Raw genomic sequence first — 19,973 nt, forward strand, 5'->3', positions numbered from 1 at the left:
TGGTCGAGCCGGTGGTTTGGGGTCCCTTCCGCACACTGGGCACACGCACAGAACCTCCCCGTCCCCCCTACCTCGCTGCCACATAGCCTCTCGCCCAACTCTCCAGGCCCCCAGCCCCTCCTGCCCTGGGCCCTCAAAAATCTCTTGTCTTTGCTTTTTAGACCACAAAGCATCATCACACTGGGAGAAGGGGGTCAGATGGCATTGGATCCAGAGCCCTCACTGTGCTCATGGGGAAACAGCCTCGGAGAGGAGAGGTGACATGCCCAGGGTGCTTCAGTGGGTCGGGGTGGAGGCAGACAGGCCTGGGATCTCGGTCTCCTGGTCCTCTGGTCCCCACCGAGGTCGGTCCGCCAGCCAGCCACACCCAGTCTCTCCCTCCTCTGTTCTGTGGTGACAGCAAGCCACCCCCTCCTAGGACTCCAGCCAGGACTCAGCTGGCCCTCCTAGACCAGCAACCAGGAGGCCCCAGATGGCCAGAAAGCATCCACAGGGGAGCCTGCCTTCCACTCCACTGGGCCCCCAAACCTAGCGGTTCCTGAGCCAGCGAGAAGCCGCCTCAATCCATCAGTCCCCAGCAACAGTACCGTCCCTGACGCCTCCGCCCTGTGGCTCTCGGCGGCATCTCACCTTCTGAGGTTTCCCTGGTCCCCGCCCCGTCCGGCCCACTCCTCACCTGCGACCCATGCCCCCAGGGCGAGTGAGCAGGGGTTCACCTCAGGCCCCCTGTTCCGAACCCTCTCCCAAACACCTGCTGCCGCCCGGCCCCCCGGGCCCCACCCTCCTGCGGATCTCGCTGTCTCTGCTGTTCTCACCGTGTCTGCTCGGCTCTGGCTCCTCCTGGGAGCCCCGTGGCTCCTGGCCCCTGTTCCTGCCACACCTGGGTCCCGTCGCCATGCCAAGGTGTCTTTGCCTCCCTGGGCCCTGCTGTTGGGATGACTGGGGACTTCATGGGGTTTTTCCGGGGGGATCAGTGCCGGCCCCGGGCAGCCTCGTGCCCCCTCCCAGGCCCTGCAGCGGGCTGCTCAGATGCCGGCGGGTACCCGAGTGTCGGGGAAGTCCCTCCGTCACTGCGAGAGGGGCTGTCCTCACAGCTCGCCACCCGGATTCACGTATGCGTGCTTAAACCAGCCCAGTCGTAAACTTCAGTTCTTAGTACTTTTCTGTGGAGGAAGAGGCCCGCACAGCAAAACGAAAGTCGTTCTGTGACCTGGACCACCACCATCGCCGTCGCCACTGCCGTCAGGGCAGCTGGCCTGACAGCCGCGCAGAGGGCAGGGCCAGACAGGGGCCCGCCCCTGCTCCAGCCGTGCTCAGGCTGACCCTTCCAGCGCGGAGGGCGTGCTCCCGGGCTGAGCTGTGTCCCCAGCCCTCTCCTCCTTGATGACGAGTCCTCCAACCCTCTTCCCTGCTCTCGCAGAGCCACACCTGGCCAGGGAGCCTCAGCCAGCAGAGGCCCAGTTGTCCTTCCTCCTCCCCTGACAGTGCATGGGCTTGTGTGCACACATGTGTACACACACAGGGCACCGGCTCGCGTGCACACACACACAGGTGTGGGCAGTGCACGTGCTGTATACATACAAGGCACGCAGATGGGCTGCCTGTGCAGCACGTCATTTCATGTGTGTGCATGTGTGCACACACCTGCAAACACGTGTGTACATGCCCATGCACACGCAAGGGCATGCACAGGTGCATGCGAGCACAGAGTAATGGCACGCACCGTGGCCACGACCCCCTGCACCTCCTAAACCCCCAGCCACGTGTGCTGCCCACCCCCTGAGCCCTGGGCCTCTGCCCGGTCTTCTGGCACTTCTGAGTGCTCACGGCCGCTGCCCCCGCACTGCCCATAACCCAGGGCCTCTGCTCTCCTCTCCTCGCCGCAGAGCTGACTTAAACTGGAACTCGGAGCTGTGGGCGAGAGCCACGCAGCGGCGGGCACTTCTGTAACAGTACAGCTTGGCGGCTCCTCACCTGGGAGGGCTCTGTCCATTGCCGTGTGTGTCCTAGTCACCCTCCGTCTCCAGATGGGACCCCCACCCCCTGCTTTGGGCGAGGCCGGGACTGAGACCAGCCCAGCTCTCTGGTCACAGCCAGGAGGGAGCAGGCTCAGTGGGCGGGGCGGCTCCAGCGAGTTTTCAAAGGCAAACACCAGGAGCCGCCTGCCAGCACACAGCCAGGAGCAGGAGGCTGTGCTCGGCCCCCACGGACCAGGGCCGCCCCGGGCCACCTGCAGGGCCACCCCCTTCCACTCTCCGGCTCCCTGGGCTGCCGTGATGCCGTGCTCTGGGGCTGGTGGGGGCGCGTCTGGAAGGGGGAGAGGGAGGGTAGGCAGGGCCCGCCCTCGTCCACATCCACTGGAGACCCCTCCCTCCCTCTGCGGTTCGGTCTGCAGATTCTATTCATGTAAAGCCAACATTCCTGGAGCCCACAGGGCCGGCGAGATCATGTCACACGGGCGGATCGCTGTCTTGCCTAATGAGAAAACGATGACATGGCCCCCTGCCCTGGCGCCCCCGCCCCCAGCGCCAGCGGCTTCACCCCAGCACACACCCCTCCTGCTTTGTGCTATTGTTCCACAGCTATGCCCACCGGTCCGGGGACGCCAACTCACAGGCCCCGTGCTACCCCCTCCAGGGCTAAGCACCTGCAAACCCCCAGGGTATCAGGGTGTTCCGGGGGGGTTCCGGGCCCTGGAGACCCTACTGCACAAAAGCACACGGAGGCCAGGAGCACACAGTGGGCCAGTCTTAAGGACCCCGCCCCCACCAGCAGAGAGGCAGCCGGTAGGCCGCACCGTGGGCCAGGAAGGGCTTGTTGCATGAACAAGGCTGGACCCCTGCCCCCCAATTCCTCCCTGCATGCCCCCCACCCCGCTCCAGAGCCGACATCTCTGGGCCCTCGAGCAGCCAGGGCTGGAGGGGTTGGGGCTGCAGTGCCTAGGACTCACATTGACCTTGACTCTGCCCAGGCCTGAGAGAGAGCGAATACCAGGCTCTGCAGGGAAGCAGACCCGAAGGCCCAGATCAGAGCCGGGGCCGGGCTGGGGCCGGGCAGAGCTGCAGCCGGTGAAGTCCTTAGGTGGAGAAGTCAGGGCGGGAGAGGGAGACTCCTGACCCGTCTTGTTTACACACCTTTTTTATCCGGAGGGTTCCAGCAGCGCTTCTCAGACATCAGCGCACACTCGAATCCACTGGACATCTTGTTGAGTGCAGATCCGGGTTCCCGCTGGGGTGGCACCTGAGAATCTGCATTTCTAACAAGCTCCCAGGCGATGCTGAGGCTGCCGGTCTCAGGACTTGGAGCAGCAAGGGGCTGGATTTGACAACTTTTAAAAACACCCACCCAATCCCAACGGAATCGAAATGAAAAGACAGAGGGGAAGCACCCCTGAGAGGGCGGCACCTGGGCACCCTTCTCCAGCTGAGCTTCCTGGAAGCCACGAGAAGAAGGGAAAGAAGCATTTGCCTGCTCTTACTCTGTGAAAGCAGAGACGGCAGCCTGTGTCATCAGCAGGAAGCCCCCCGATTCTGGCGGGGGTACTGCTGAGCAGCTACTGTGGGCAGGAGCTGTGGGAAGCAGGCTGTGGGGTAGGGCCCCTCGGGCCTTTCTGAGAGAAGGACTGGGCCTGGGTACCTCGGTTGGACATATCCCTAATGTTAAGTGGCAGCGTATGTAACATTGGCCCCCCGTGTCCAGTGTGGGCCAGCCTCATGGTCAAGGCCGTCAGAAACCATTCTTGCACCCCATGCCGGACCAGATACTGGCTGACTCAAGTGCCCTTGAGGACAGAGAGGAGCCTGCAACTCCGGTGGGCCCCCGTGCAGCCTCGGGTGTTCAGGGGAGGGCAGCCGGGCCGGGCCTGAGCCACAGGAAGGGGTGAGGTGGATCCGTGGGCAGCGGAAAAGCCCCACCTCTTCCCCGTAATCAGGAAAGTCTTCCTGGAGGAGGGGACATGGCGGACAGATTTGTTTATGTAAAGGAAGGGAGGCAGTTTGGGGAGAGACAAGTCCAAGCAGGAGGAGAGACGGGACGGGGTGGGCTTCCAGCCGTGGTGGGAGCGGGACGTTCCCTGGCTGCCCCTCTGTCCGAGGCCGGGTCAGACCCGCAGAGGGGGCTGGTGGAGGCGGGACGGCACCCCACCCACTCGCCGTCCCCACGCCCACGATGTCCTGTGTGACTCTATCTGTCTTCACAGCCCCCACTCCACTTCCCCCCCAGGGCCCCGCCGGCCTCAGGGAGCACCCAGGCTGGGGGGCAGGGGCTCTGCCCTCAGGGCCGGCCACACCCCGACCAGTCCCGGTGGGAGCCAGGGCTGAAGGGGGAGCTCGGACAGTCAGGCCTGGGAATGCGACTGTGGGTACAGCCGCGGACAGGACGCACGAGTGGGCAGACTTGGGCAGCCTCATGCTACGCAGTGGCCTTGGGAGCTCTCTGCCCCAGCGGGAGGGGCTCCACTCGAAAATAGGTTGGTTCGTCGGAGAGACCAACCTGAAAAGTCAGCTCAGCCTGGGGTGGGGACGGTCAGGGAGGGCACAGCACAGGGTCTCACAGGTGCTGGGTGCCCAGCCCTCCCCACTCCCTCCTCCCCGACAGGACCCAGGACACCCCCTCTCTTCCCAGCCTCCTTTGTGATGAAAGGGACACGCGGGACCCTGATCACTTTCCAGAAAAGGAAATGGAAAACCCTTAGACAAATAAAGTCAAGGTGTGTCTGCATTTGCAGGGAAGAAGGAAAAAAAAGGGCCTGGCATTTTCTGTAGTTGCCAAGGCCCTTGGCGCCTGGGGGGGCCGTAGGAAGTGGGGTGTGCGGGGGCCGCTGGGGGTGGACAGCCACCCCCGCCTTGGCTGACTGGGCCTCCTTCTGGGCAGGGCCAGACAGGGGCTCCGACCCATCCTTCTCTCCTGGCTCCTTGTGGGGAGAAGTCTGAATTGAAGGAAAGGCCGGGCGCCCACACAATAGCTCCCAGGCCAGAAACCAGGACACTCGCGGACATTCCCAGGGCCCCGAAGTCTCAGGCCCGAGCTGGTGACCGGGAGGAAGTAAGGGGAGATAGGAGAGGAGGGGTTCCAGGAAGCCCCACCCTCGTGCCCGCCCTGCTCGAGGGAGCGAGGAGGAAGAGCGTGATACCAGCCATCTCTTAGCCCGTAGGCCCTGGGCAAGCACTTAGGCTGAGACTCAGTTTCCCCATGCAGAAGTGGGAGGTGGGGCTGTGGGTCACTGTCCCAGGGGTGTCACTGATGAGAATGCGAGCCCAGCTGCAGAAGGCCACCTGTCTAATTACTTCGTTTTACAGACAAGGGACCAGATCCCGGGGGGCGGGGGGGAGGGGCGCGGTCTGACAGGGGCAAGCGGAGAGGAAGACGTTTCTCCAGCTCAGGGGCAGGAGATCTGGGACCCAGCAAGAGCGGAGGAAAGGAGGGAGGGACTGCCCCTGGGGGTGGGCTTGGAAAGGTGGGGACTGATCACAGAGGTCAGGTGACACGGCTGAGGTCCAGCTGGCCCCACTGTGTCACGGCATGGCGTGTGGTCACTCTTCTTGGTTCTCTACGAGTTGGGTCCACCCCAGTCCCTGGCCCCTCCCATCCAGCTCCCAGCAAAACAGCCAGCACCCATCTCCCAGGCGCAGACCGGGCGAGAGCGTCTGTTCATTCCTGCATGGTCCCCCCCGCTCCCCCCCACCCCCCCACCCCCCCACCACCCCCCACCCTCCCGGCACCAGCCCGGCCAGGCACAGGATGCGACCGTTCCGTTAAACAGGCAGGGACGCTGCCACTCAGAGGTTGGGGTTTGTTTGGGGTTTTTTTGTCTGTTTTGTAACTTAACTTAGGCCACACAGCTGAGAAGTTGGAGCTAAGATCTAACCCCAGAGAGAAAACTCCAGGTTTGAGCTCATAACCACGCCACCAGGCTGCCGGGCCCCTCCCGTGTGCACACCCCATGCAGCGAGGATCTCCAAAACCTCAGCAGGAAGAGCAGACGGACAGACTTGGGCCTTCGAGCTGCCCGTCTAGCAGGGCCTGGGACCCCTCTGTCCGCTAGCCTGCCTGAGAGACTCCGGTCCTGGGGCGGTAAGCAGTTTCTGCCGTGCCTGCTGACACCCCACATGAGCTGGGGATCCCCGACTCTCAGACCACAGATGGGGCCTGGTGGTCCTCCCAAGGCCACGGAAGGACCAAGAACCATCCTGCCAGCTTGGCTGTCTTCCATGCGCACTTGGAGGTGGCCAGGCCTCGGGAACCCGTGGGTGCCGTCCGGCTGACCCAAGGTCACCGACAGCCTGGAAAACAATGGGCAGTGGGTCCAGCTGTGGCCGGAGCCAGAACAAAGGCCTAGGCACTTCCTTGCCTTGAGGCCCCTCCTTCGAGAATCGCCACGGCAGGGGCAGAGGAAGCCTTCACTGGGAGGCAGGGGTGTTCGGCAGAGACTGCTCCCTGGGACAGCTGAGGCCGCCGGGGCCGCCAGAGCCACCGGGGGGCCACACAGAGGGAGCGACTGCCAGGAAGCAGGAGAGAGAGGGAGGACCTCGACTCCAGGCCCGTGGGCCCCACCGGGCTCCCCAGGCGGAATCACCGCAGTGCAGGTCTCTCCCCTGCTCTCCTCTCCTTGGGCCCAGCCCGGAGGTCGGCATCTTCCTGCAGACCCATCCCCCACACAGTTGTGGCATCAGTCTTTCCAAAGAGCTGCATTCACCACCACCGCCTTGCTCTGAAACCCCCCATGGCTCCCCAGTGCTCGGTGCAAATCGCTTCAGGATCCAGCCCTAATATCCTCAGCCTTTCTGCCACCCCAGGCCCCCCAGACCCATCCCCATGGCAGCTCTGCCCTGACCACCCCGCCTGGGCTGCCTCTGGCCCTCTTTCTTCCCAACCCTCCTTCAGGATCCAGCTTCAATCCTCCTCCTCCAAGGAGCCTCCCAGACTGCTCCAGGCTCTGTAGGTTCCCCTCCTCCAAGCCCTATGCCCCCAGTACAATCTAAGAAGGATCTGAGCCCAGGAGTTTGGAGAAGGGTGTCGGGAGATGAATCAGCGATGAAACAATCCTTCCTCAGACTGAGGTTCCCATGCACAGTGCAGCCTGTTTACACACTTGCCTGACATAATTATTAATAGCACCGCTCGGGCTCAGTCGCTGTGCTGGGACAGGAGCGGGAGGGCGGAGGCCGGGCTCAGAGGCGATGCCCCGAGAGCACCTACAGTACAGGGCACCCAGCAGGGCCCAGGCGGTGGGCGCTTATCGCCCAGGGCTCCCCTCGGAAGACGGGCAGGACTGCGCCGGGCTCCCCGATGTCAGCGGGCTTTAAAGCCGAAAACTCCAGATAGGAGCCCTGGATTGCCCTTATCAGGGGCCACAGGAAAGGCGCCAGGTTTAATCTCAAAACCACACCCGGAATCAACAGTTTAGAGACCTCAGGCAACTGCGGCCTCTCCACCCGGCCACCCAGTGCCTGGGGCTTTACACCTGGAGGGAGGGCAGCGGGGCACAGGTGCAGGCTAGGGAGGGGCTTCTTCGGAGAGGGGGTGTGGACCTTGGGCTCCATCCCCCAGGATGGGACAGGTACCTGGGAAGACATGCAGCCTCAGGCCCAGAGGTGAGAGCACAGTATGGTGGTGGTGGCGGTGGCAGGGATACAGGTGCATGCAGTAGTGGGGTAACCTGTAGGTGGGTGGCCAACACCCACTAAGTGGGAGCTGGGCCCGGGGGGCCCACACTTTCAGCTGGTAAGGCAGCAGGGCTCCCTAGAGGCCTTGAAGACAGGCCTGGGGGGTGGGGAGAATCTGACAGATGGGCGGGGGAGCCGAAGGGCAGGGACCTAGTCCCACGCAGCACTAGCCAGGGCCGCGAGCAGCAGGGGGCTCTCTGGGGAAGCAGCTGCAGTGGCACTCGGGGGCAGCTGGGGGAGTGATAAGGGGATCGAGGGGCAGGTTGCTGTCACCCCCCATGTCCCTCCCCCTTCAGATACCAGATCTATGCCCTTTAGCCCCAAGACCATCTGGTGGTCTGGTCTCCAAGAGAACCCCACGGAGGGGAAATTTTCTGGGAGGATTCTTAACTGAGGGCCTCAGTTTCCCCATCTATAAAGAGAAGGCCTTCAGTGACTCTCCAGGACACAGGACGGGTGTTTGCAGGAACCTGGGCCGGACCGTGGGATGAAGCGCCCGGTCGTGGTGGCGTGAAAGGACGGGTGGAAACGGCCGACCTCGGGTTTCCACGGTCACCGAGGGCCACACCAGTGGGCTCCGATCCCTGGCTTGTCCGGAGCAGGTCTGCCGGAGTGACATGCAGGCTCTGGCAGGGTGCCGCCCGGACCCCCAGGGCAGCTGGCCTACTCACTGGCCCACCCACCCGCCCGCCCGCCCGCCCACTCCTGTCCTGCATTGAGCAATCTCCGTATCGCAAATGCCTGGCATTTTTGCCTTGTAGTTCCAACTCCCGGAGCCCCGCGAGGATTAGGGCATGATTAGGGAGAAGGGAGGATTCTCGTGGGTGGAGGGAAATACCTGCAAACACACTTGGCAGCCTCACTGCCTCCTGCAAGTTTCAGGAACCCAAAAGGGCCTGGGGGCCCGTGAAGACTGTCGTCGGGGAGCAAAGGCCATCAGCGTCTGTCACCGCCATGCCCCCTCACCTGTCACTCACACTGCCTTCCCTGGGACCACCTAGGAGCCCCTCGGCGTGCCCCCTGCCTCTCTGCCCCACACCACCCCCTGCCAGGACGGAGGCCTGCAACACAGCTCTGCACAGCCCTCGGGTCTGGAAAACGTCCCAGCCCCCAGCCCACCGGGAAGGGCCATCACCCACTCACTGCCTGCCTCCTCTCCTAAGCCTCTGGGACTCCCACCCTTGGGTCACCCCCCCGCCATGAGACCTACAGACCCGGACACCCAGTCTCTCGGCTCCCAGCGTCCCTTTCACCTGCAAAGGCCTTCCGACCAATTCTCCACTTGTCAGCACCCGGCCCAGCCCTTCAGGCCCAGGTGGGAGGGCTGCCACCTCTGAGGGGCCTCCCCAAGCCCCCCGGAAAAATGACGAGCAAACCCTCCTTTAGCCCTTGTGAAGGGCCAGGCCCTACTCTGTGCGCTTCACACCAAGCGGACCCAGAGAGTCCCCGTTCCAGCTCTGGGAGGTGCACGTTTTGCAGGACAAGGAAACTGAGGCCCAGGGAGCTTATGTCTGGTGCTCAGGCCACGCAGGCAGGGAGCAGGGGATCAGCACCGGAGCCAGGGGTTCCGGCCCCGCTGCAGCCTCTCTGGGGCTGCACGCGCCTCCCTGCACGTGCCTTCTGCAATCCCTCACGTCCACGCAGTCGCCCCCGCCCCCCACCCCCTGGACACGGCAGGCTCTGCCGCAGAGCTCCTCAAACGTTAGTCTGACTCCCCCGGGGGTTTCGTGGAAATGCAGCTTCTGAGCCGGCGGGTCTGGCGGGGCCCCCTCTCCTGAAGTCCGGGGAGGGAGGCTTCGGGAAAACTGCGTGTCCTGCAGAAAGATGCCAGTGACCGGAGGTCCCCCGGAAGAGCTTCCCATTGACGAGAGAAGGGAGTGAGGTGTCGCCGTTAGACTGGTCTTCCTGCTCACACTGCTCCCCCCCCAAAACGGGGACTGACCCGCTCTTTCACCCCGAGACCCGGAAACAAAGAGTGGAGAAAAAGAGAGGACCGAGTGGGAGGTTATGGTAAGAAAGGACACAGCCCAACCCCTTCCTACTGAGGTCTGCTTGTTCGATGGATCAGACCCCAGAGATGGCGGCCAAGTTCAGGTTCCACCCTTGGGAGGCCACTCACCTCTAGGACATGGTTGGCTCTTTACCTTGAAGGAAAAAAGGGGACATTATTTCAAGTTCAAGGCCATTAGGGAGGCTAAGGATCCTCTTCCCAGAAAAGTACACATATGCACATGTACCCAACAATTTTAATATAATGGGGGGGCGTGTATGGGCCTCTGAAGCTTACCTACAGCCTCCCTAGAAAGCCACGCGCCCCGCAGGGCACGCGCCCGCGGGCAGGGGTGCTCCAGCCTGTCTCATTCCCGCAGGCCCGGGCCGGCACTGTGGGCTTGCTTACTCTCGCTTCTGGCCCGGGAGGGGGCGGTGCTCGGCTTTGCTCATCCTCCATTCCAGAAAATTCCAGGCAAAGGGCGTCGAACTGCCTGTGTACCTGTGTCTTGGCTTCCGGAAAAGTGCTTTTCTAATTTGTCGGAGCTGGCCTTCTCAAACAACGCCGGGAATATTTTGATTTCCCCAGCCCTGCCAATCGGACCTGGTCAAGAGGTTAAGTGAGTCTCATTGAAAAGACAGCTTTCCTTCCAGGCTGATAAACAAGGCCGCTGCGAGGAAACCACCATCCCCGCTGGTCACTCAGCTGGAGCGGCCCGGCCCGGCCAAGGAAAACAAATGCGTAAACATTTCGGGGACATATAGGAAGCAGTTCTGCTGGACGCCCGCTGTGAATGGTCGCTGGAGTTTACACAGCCGCCCGCTGGGGCCTCCGCACAGCCCGGACAAAGCGCTCCCTGCCCTCTCACTTCCCTCCGGGCCCCTCCCTGCCCGGCCAAACACCGCCGATGGTCGGTTACAGCTCCTGCACAGGCCACGAGAGCGCAGAACGAGCTCCTCCTGCGAGGGGCACCAGCCAAGGCCAGCTGTGCCCCCTGCTCTGTGTGCTCGCACTCACAGAGGAGGGGTCTCCTTTCAGCCAGCACTGCAGAGCGAACGCAGGCCCTAAGCCACCTGCGTCCTGAGTCCCAGGGCCCACTCGGAGGCTGGGGACCGGCTGCCACCCGGTGTTCCTGGGCCTCTGCAGCTTCTTCCTGGGCCAGGGGCCACCTTGAGTTCGGCCCCCTTGGGTCAACACCCACCTCTGCAGGTGCCGCTCAGAGCCCCGGCCCAAGCGCTGGGCGGGCACAGCAGGGACAGCGTGGGGCTGTGCTCCCGCAGGCTCTGCCACGCTGCCGCCCGCTGCTCTCACAGGACAGGCTGCTGCCGGAGGCTGGGGCTCTGCCCCTGGTGCCCGCCCTCAGTCCTGGGGCCGGGCTCTGACACCGCGCTCTCTCGGGTCTTTTCTGCCAGCCTCCTGGTGCATTTCCACACTGCCTCCCACTCCTTCCGGAAATCGGCAGGGTCTGAATTAGCAGAATGAAGGCGGCTTCCCCTGCAGTTTTCCCTCCGTGAGTGACTGTCTCTCCCAGGCCCGCTGTTCCATCCCGGCCCTGGAACTCGACACACTGCCCGCACACTGCCCGCACACTGCCCCGCACACTGCCCACCCCCATCCTCAGCCGGCTCCTGCGCGTGCCGCACTGCAGACGCCCGGGGGACCACACCCAGTCCCTCTGCTCACGCCCATGCCCATGCTCCTGCCCGCTATGGCCACGAGGCCTTTGCCCCACGCCCACTCGGCCAGGCCCACCCAGCCTGCAGGTCCCCAAGACTACCCTCTGGGGGCCCCAGGAACCCAGGCCTGTCCAAGATGGGTCAGCACGGCTTGTGACACCTGGCGCCTTGGACCCGGGTGTGACCAGCAGCAGTCCGGCTGAGCCAGAAGCACCACGCCAGCTCCCAGGCACGAGCACCACAAGGCCAGAGGCGGTCACTTGCCTGCAGGGACCCTGGTAGGGGACATCGTAGCCCACAGGTCACCAGGATTCCGGGGTCCCTCCACCCAGGACTGTTCCCACTTGAGCCACGAACCACGCAGACCTGGTGGTTTCTCTATGACAACAGAACACGTGAGTCTCAGCTCCCACCGTGGGTTTGTCTCCTGTTTTTTATAGAAAGCCGGCTCCCGGGAATGGAAGGGCCGAGGGTCCCGCACCTGCCGTGCCAGAGGCTGGGCAAGGGAGCAGCCCGGCAGGGAGCGGGGTGGGGGGACACGGGTGAAAGGCAGCAGCGGCCCCAGGAGCCAGCCGCCCTCCTGTCCCCGGCAGTCACAGCTCGGCTGGGAGGGGGCCGCACGGTGGCAGCACCCGGGCCCTCATCGAGGTCCTGGGCGGGCCCTTCCTGGAAGGGGCAGGGCGGCTCCGGATGCTTCTGCGGCAGTGCTGGCCCAGGTGGGGGTGACGCCCTTCCGACAGACTCGTCCCTGAGGCCTGGGGCCCAGCTGTCAGCCCTGCGGTGGGCGGTGGAGCCATAGGACACAGCCACCCGGACGCAGGCTCACAGGATGGGGTCCGAGCCATTCCAGTTCACGGACGCCCCCTTCCACCTAAGAGCAGAGGGACAGAAAAGGAGGGTCAGAGCTGCAGGGCCCACACAGGAGCCACCTCGGGCCCTCACTCCCCTGAACTGCTCGTCTTGCCGTCTGGGAGGGGTCAGGTGCTGCCCCCCAACCCCGGGCTCCTCCACACGCACGTGCAAACCTACACCCCAGGCCCTCATAGAACACAAATGCACCCAAGGCCCTGGAGAGTGGTGGAGGGGCAGGTCATTCATTCACCGCTTCCTGCCACAGTGTTCACTGGGGACCCCCTTCGTGCGTGCCTGGCAGTGTGGGGCCCTCGGCTCACGCGAGGGGTCTACACACATCTGAATCCAGCCACTTTCCGGGGTGCCTGATGGGGGCGCTTTAAAGGCGCGTGGGAAGACCTAGATATGAAAAAACCCCTGGCGCGTTCAAGACGCAGGAAGAGGTCTGGTTGCTGGGGCCCAGACAGGTGTGGAGGGAGGGCGGCAGAGCGAGGGGAGGGGCAGGGCCGGCGCTGTGCCCTGTGAGCGCTCTGGGCTCTGCTCTATGAGTCTGGGAAGCTTGCAAAGAGTTGTGGGCTGTTTAATGCATGGATTTGCATTAAAAAAAAACAACTTTATGACACACTAGGAAACACTGAGCATAATTCAACTGTAGTCCAGGCTTAGCTACAATTTACTAATAGTTCAGTTCCCAGGCGGAAGCATTGTTCGTGAGACCGTGACACTTCCCAGGTGTGCCTTTAACACACGGCAGCGTTCTTCTAAGATGCCTCGGAGGACCCACCCCTGCAGCGGAGGGCACGTTCCTGCAGAATCTGGCATCGGGCGCCTCACACACGTGCGCATCTCCTAAGAGTAAACGGGCTGGGAAACGGACATCACACACCTCCAGGGCGGTGCCAGCGTGCAGAGTTTGAGGCTGGGGTGTGGACATGCGTGTTCACAGCGCAGGGTCTGGGGAGGGAGGGAGCAGGTGTTTCCAAAACCCGAGGTTTTTCTTCAGGACGGAAGTCGACATGGTAACTGCCACGGAGGAGGAAGAAAGAGACGTTCTTCTCATTTTAACTGCGCACGTGCGCAGTAGGAAGTCCAGCAGCCCCGAGACCGGACGGCAGCAAGCAGGAAGGGGCAGCGTCACTCAGAATGAGACGGCTGCATGGCGCAACCGGAGCTCGGGAGCACCGAGGGGTCTCACCACAAACCCAGCACCCCCCATCTTCGTGAACAGCCCAGGCTCCCGCTGCATGTCTGTCTCTCTGCTTCCTCGGGCCTCCGCCCTCTGTCTCTCTTCGCACCTGTGCCTGGCTCCAGCTGCCACGTCCCTGTCCCTCGCTTTCCGGTTGAGAGGGACCCTCGCCCAGGGGCAGCGGGGTTCCTGTGTGCACCCTGCTCTTCCGGCCCGCGGCCCTCTCGTGCCAGACTACCTCCCGGTATCCGCGAAGGCCGCCTGTCCCCCTGTCGCATGTTCTGCACACTTTACACCGTCCCGTTCCCCTTCAAATGAGCAAGACGACTCCTCGTCATCCGGAGAAAACAGAGATCTTCACAGCGCTTCTGTGCTTCTCGCTCCCGCAGAGAGGCGCAGTGCGGGAGGCACCGGCACAGAGCCCGTTTGGAGACAATGGGCGTTGCATGCCCCGGGCTCTGCCCCGGGCTCTGTGGGGCTCGACCTCCCGTGACCACGGGACACGAGACACAGCCCTGCCCTATGCCACGCACGCCAATCGGCGTGCCAAGAAATCTTGATCTGGTCCGTGTGTGAAAGCTGAGCTGCTGCCCCTGGTTCAAACACTCAGCGAGAAGGTGATGGGTAGCCTGCTCAGCCAGGGAGGTCACAAGGTTTTAGGGAACAGGTCCCTCCAACCCCAGCCATGTTCTCTTCAGTGTCACTGGGTAATGCCCCGTGACACTAAAACATGTCGCCCAAACGAGGCTGCACTGGTCTTTGGCAACCCAGCCCTTCCTTCCTGCACAGCGGGCTGAGCGGTGCCGTCTCCACACCTGCACCACTGCTCCCCGGGACCCTCCGGTCACAAGCGCTCAGAAGCCAGTCTGGATGCGCAAGTGTCCGCCTACGTCTCCAGGAGAGGTCTTCGCTGCAGAGTCATTGCTGGAAGAGCTGCTTAGTGAGACTCCTGCCAGGCCTCCCCTGTGAAGAGAAGAGCCCCCTGGTGCACGTCCACGGGCCCTGCCTCCCCTTGTCAGTCACGTCGTGTGAACCCACAGGGTCGGCAGCGCTGGTCCCCCTGGGTGTGGATGAAGCACGTGATTCTGCAGTGTCTGGGTGCTTCAGACTTCGTCCTGAGCTGCTGGGCGTCAGCACGGAGGTCCATCCAAGGAATCTATCAGGGCCTGGGGGCGGAGCCACTTCAGTGGGACCCATCAGCACCGTCACCTTGGCCACTGCTAGAAGGAGAGACACTGGGGCTGTGTCTGGAGATAACCAGACGTGGTGGGAGAAGTCAGACAGGTCGGTGCCCATGCCTGCACGCACTGTTTGGGGCCGGAGGCTGATGATGTCCTCCGGCAGCGGGAAGACGGATGCAGCTCTGGCCCGCACAGCTGAGCAGTTCCGGAGGCAGGAGGGTGCAGAGCGCAGGGCCCCAGGGGCGAGGCCGGGCCCGCTGCGCCTACTGGGTGATAGTGCTTCAGCACTCCTCGGCCGTGCCGCACGGGGCTTAATGGACGCTGCCGGCAGCTCGAGATTGTCCATTCTCTTTCTTTGTTCGTCATCTTTGCAGTTTTGAAGCATGTCATTAAAAAGCTTTTATTGTTCTATTAAGATTAGTAGGTAGGCATCAGCCTCTGAAAATCACTTAACCGGAGTTTTGGACACTAGGGACACAGCCTAAGTCCAGACCCCAGAACGGCAAGCGAACGGGTCAGGGAGGAGAGTGGCATTCTGTCCGGCCTGGCCCCGCGACCCAGGTTTGAACGGGACAACGACTGTCCACAGCAGGGTGGGTCCTCGCCCCTGGGCATGGCAGGAATGAGGGGATGAGTCAGAGACGGACCAGACCTCCTGTATCCCTTTACGACCCACCCTCAGCCAGCCTGAGGCCCTCCCTCCCCCACCGCCTCCCAGACTGCGTCCTCGCCACTCAGCACAGGCAGATGGAAGCGCCCCCTCCGAGCGCCCACTCCGCAGACGTCTCGGATCCTGGCGGGACGGCACCTGCACTCAGTGCCGGGTGAGCCAGCCCAGCCCGTCGCTGCAGGAGCGCACCACGCCAACAGGCGCTTACGGCCAGGCTGCAGGGTTCACGCTTGGTTTTGAGGGTTTTCACAGAGGCACCTAACCCACCCCTCCCAGCCAACAGGTGCCAACGCAGAGAGGGTATTAAAGCCCCAGAGAGAAGCAGTTTTCAGTTTACGACGGAAAATCAAAGCAGAGACGTTTTAAAATTTGAAAGGACCGAGACACGAAACTCATACACGTTCAAAACCATTCGTGTTGGGGGGCGGGTCCTGTGAGCCAATGACGGGGTTGGGAAGGTGCCCTAGGACCCGGCGAGACGGGGCCCATCCGGCACCGGGGCCCCGTCCAGCGGTAACTCAGGAGGAGGCTGAGGCTGAGTGAGGAGCGGGGCTTCTTGACCTGCACACCCCCGATATTCTGGGCCACGAAATTCTGCCGCAGGGGCTGTCTGGGGCATTGTTGGATACAGTCCCCCCTGCCCCTCTGCAGCTGCGACAACCAAAATGTCCCCAGATATTAACAAACAGCCCCTGGGGCGCAAGACTGCCGACTGAGCACCGCCGGCCCCGGGGCAGAGCTCCGAGGAGATGCCGCGGTCCCGGGCGCCCGGGCGGCTCGGCCTCGCACAGGCCCACCTCGCAGCCCCACGGGAGGCCCTTCCGCCAGGGCCGCCACCACCACAGAACGGTGGTTACTGCCCAACCGAGGGTCGGCACCGATGACCCCGACTGCGGGGGAAGATGCCGGACAGAGCCAGTGTGGGCCGGGAGCAGGGCGGGCCTGGTTTCGGCCTCAAGAGCTGACAGGTGAAAGCACAGCCCATGCTCCTCTGACTCACGCCGCTCTTCCAGGCAAGACTCCCAGGTGCAAGTTCCCTCCCTGGGCCCCACGGGGTGGGTGTCTCTCACCTGTGGCCTGACCTGCCCTCTGCCCTCTGCCCCCACCCTTCAGGATCAGACCCGGGACTCCGTCCAGAAGGGTTCTCTGGCCCTGAGGGTCGGCCCTCAGCATGGCTGCCACCTTTTCCCCAGCGGCAATGCTAGGGGCCTCCCTCCCCGGACAGGCTGTGAGCCCCGGAGAGCAGAGCTGTCCGCTCGCCTCCATCCCTTCCTCGGCCCCCAGCTCGGGGTCTGAGCGTGGCGCCCGGGGTGCTGCTACGTGAACAGCCCTCCGCGCCAGCTGCTCCTCGTGGAGCCCAGAACCCAGCGGGGGAACCTTAATCTCTGTGCACACTGCCCTGCCCCTCCCCTTTGCCCCAGGCCGTCACAGAGCCCTTTCTGTGGCCCACAGCCACTCTCCTGTCCCTGCCCTCTGCCTTCCCCCCTCACACAGGAGTGAGTCCCCCGACAGTCGGTCGGAGAGGACATGGTTACACCCTATCGACAGGTGGGAGACGTCGGCGACAGCAGAACCAGACCTCCTGGTGGCCGTGCGACGTGGCGGCACAGAGCAGGACCGTGGAGGCTGGGCTCTGTCCTGCGCACTCCCCCCGCCCCATCACGGAGCTCAGTGTCCCGTGAGCCCGTCCAGGTACAAGGAACACCTGGGGCGGGTGTGTGTGCGAGTGCTTCGGGGCCGGGGATCAGAGGAGGGCGGCTGAGGCAGTGGGAGCACCCGGGGAACCCTGCCACCGCGGGTGACCCTCAGGTGGGTGGGGGGCAGCCAGGGGAGCGGGGCACTGGGCTCTGGCCCTGGGAGGCAATGTCCGCAGCTGAAATTAATTACGTCTTCAGTTTCTCGCCTGAGCCTGCAGAAGGAAATGCCTGGGGCCCGGCCCGGCCCCAGCTGTGAGCCTTGCCTCCCTCCTCTGGACTGCGGACAACCTTTCGTTTTCTCCACTCTCGCCGGGCTGGAGGGCTGAGAGCCGTCACCATGTGTGTCTTGCTGGGCAATGACCCCGGTGAGCCCGGTTCTGCTGAGATGGTCAGAGGACAGTGGGAAGGGGGGGGAAAGGGCCCCGCGACCCTGACACAGCGAAGGTAACAGGAGACGCACGGAGGTGGAGGAGTGCATCACACCAGACAGTGGAGACGACCCGGCACGGAACCTGGGGATCGTTCAACTTAGGATGCTCTTCCCTGAAGGCAAAGCCCGAAGTCTGGTCTCGTGCAACGTCGCCATGGCAACAAAGCCAGGTGGTGGGAAGTCGCAGTGCCTGCTGAGTGACCTCCCACTGGGCTGGGACAGCTGGGGCCTAAACTCCAGGCCCCACTCGTGACCAGAGGTGAGGCCCGGGCACAGACCTCCACTAGGAGACCCCGTTGGTAAAGAGAAGGGCTGTGCCTGGTGGTGAGCGGGGGCCCTTCCGGGGGCCCTCGCCCGGTGCCAGCTGGCCAGGTGTGCGGCGTGCTCCGCGCTGGGCCAGGGTGAGCGCCAGGGGTCCTTATGGGGCAACAGAGCTGGGTTTGAGGGTGGACGGTGCGTCTCTCCCTGGACCAGAGCAGAGTTGATTCTGAACTTGACTCCCAACTGACTGGGAGCTCTCTGAGAGCAAGAAGCAAGTCTTATCCCGATGTTCCTTCCATGGGGTTCAGTGCAGGGTTCCACAGGGTGGAAGCGATGGGGGGACCCGCCCGCCCACAGGCCAGTCCTGCGCGGAGAGCCCTGGCTGACCTCAGAGGTGACCCGAGTCCGGCCAAGGCACCGTACGTACCCCCTTCCTGCCAGGGCAGGGGCTTCTCACGGCAGCAGGAAGTGTCCCTGAAAAGGCAGGGCCCATGTCCAGAGGGTCCTCACTGACCCTGAAGTTCACTTTCCCAAGTTCCTCCCTTTGAACTGTTTGGGAGTCTGGGATGAAAACAACATGCCGGAGCCTTTGTAATCCAACCCCTGGAGCAGGATTCCAGCGGGCCGGGCCCTCTGGTTCCCATTACTGCGGGTGTTATCTGATGGAGACAGATGGGGGGACACCCAGAGGTCCCACTCCGCCCACTCCACTTTTCCGGGAATGACGGCAGTAACGCTGGGAAAGTTTCACAGGTGCACCCTCTCGGCGGGGCAAGAGATGGGGGCGGTGGGCAGGCAAGCAGGCAGGGGCTCCGGGACAGTCCTGGCGGAGGACGGAGCACTCACACCTGGAAGGCAGGGGGCAGGCAGCCAGCGGGGCCCTGTGTGTTGCAGCGGGCCAGATGCGCCAGATGCGCCAGATGCGCCAGATGTGCTAGACACCGGAGGGCTGGCACATCCACTGGTGACTGATCTCACCAGGCAGCTGGGAGGGGGAGGCGCTGCCCTTTTCAGGCCCTGGAAGTGTGGTCCTCAAAGTGTGGGCAGGGACAGCAGCCCCAGCAGCACCGGGGAACTCCTCAGAAATGCACATTCTCGGGCCCACAGCAGACCTACTTGACCAGAGCCCCTGGAGGTGAGTGAGCCCCGGGACCTGTGTTTTAGTACACTCCCCAGGGGGTGCCCGCTAGGGCCCAAGACCATGCTCCAGGGCAAACCTTGCCAATGGGGGAGCCACAGCCAGACGCCAGTGTACCGGACCATCAATCCCTCAGCCACTGCGAGGTGGGTGAGGTCTGTGCCAACCAGGGTCCCCAGTCCGGGCCCCCTAACCCTGGGGGCTGCACAAATATGATGTCCCCTCCGTGGCAGGACCAAGCAGCACTGTCGGCGGAGGTGCCAGGGCTCCGCCTGGCCCAAGCTCCTCGCCCGACAGTGAGCAGGGCCGGGGGCAGGGGCAGAGCAGACCACCTGCCCCAGGCCGAGCCCCGCGCCCCGATGCAGCAGCCTCCCCCATCCTCTCCCTGTTCATCTCGTGGCACGAGGCCACAGTGGGGCGGGGGGGGTGGGGACTGGAGAGGGGGACAGCTGCCAGAAGAGGACGAGGGGCTCCAGGCCCACAGTGTGTCCGGACTGAGACCCCGGACGGAGCGGGGCCCCAAGTCATTTTCCAGCACTTGCCATCAGGGCTGAGCCCAGGAAGTCCATCCCCGGGCCCCTAGAGGTGCTCGTGGGTCCGGTGGCCGAAGCTTTCCCATGGAAAGAGGGACCCCTGCAGGTGGGGCAGCTGGAAAGGTCCAGGGTGGTCAGCCGCCCCCAGGGGGGCTGCAAAGGCAAACACCCTTCAGCAAGGGCCCCAGGGGACAGGGGAGTGGGCCGAGCCCGTGCCCAGGGTGTGGTTCCAGAGCCCTGCTCTACAAGCCCACCTGCAGGAAGGATGGCCCGTGGCCTCCCACCCCGTCCTACAGAAGGCGCCAAGGCCAGTGTCACCTCCCTTCCCTGCTGCGCGCCCTGCTCTCATCACTCGGAATGAGTGTCCCTTTGTACATGAAAGCGACCTGCACGTGCCTATAACCCTCCCGATGAAAGAAATGCCGGCATATGACCCCACAGGAATGCTTCGTCCCGGGCCCAGGCGGGTGGGCGGGTGGGCAGGCGAACAGATGGGTGAATGGATGAGGCCCAGTGGGGAAGTCTCGACATGGCCCATGTCCTCTCCCTGCACACATGGTGTCTTGTTTCTCTGTACAGCTCCATCCAAGGGCCTGCTTGCCTACCAGTCAGCAGCGCCCCTAGGTTCCGGGCGAGCTGCCTGGATCTCAGAGCTGCAAGCCTTCAGCCATCACCCCATCTCTCCACCCCAACCC

General features: G+C 63.5%; 1 protein-coding gene across 2 annotated transcripts in view; it reads right to left on the reverse strand.

The window, feature by feature from the left end:
- Positions 1-11,750: 11,750 nt before the first annotated feature.
- MINDY4 (MINDY lysine 48 deubiquitinase 4) overlaps positions 11,751-19,973 on the reverse strand; it is a 99,972-nt gene continuing 91,749 nt past the window's right edge. For both annotated transcript variants that reach the window (XM_045827852.1, XM_045827851.1), the window contains exon 18: positions 11,751-12,201. In XM_045827852.1, coding sequence (XP_045683808.1) covers positions 12,153-12,201 — 49 coding nt within the window. In that variant the 3' untranslated portion in view covers positions 11,751-12,152. The remainder of the gene's footprint in view (positions 12,202-19,973) is intronic.

This window comes from Phyllostomus hastatus, unplaced genomic scaffold (assembly GCF_019186645.2).
Source record: "Phyllostomus hastatus isolate PE091 unplaced genomic scaffold, TTU_PhHast_1.1 phas_scaffold_78, whole genome shotgun sequence".
NCBI lineage: Eukaryota > Metazoa > Chordata > Mammalia > Chiroptera > Phyllostomidae > Phyllostomus > Phyllostomus hastatus.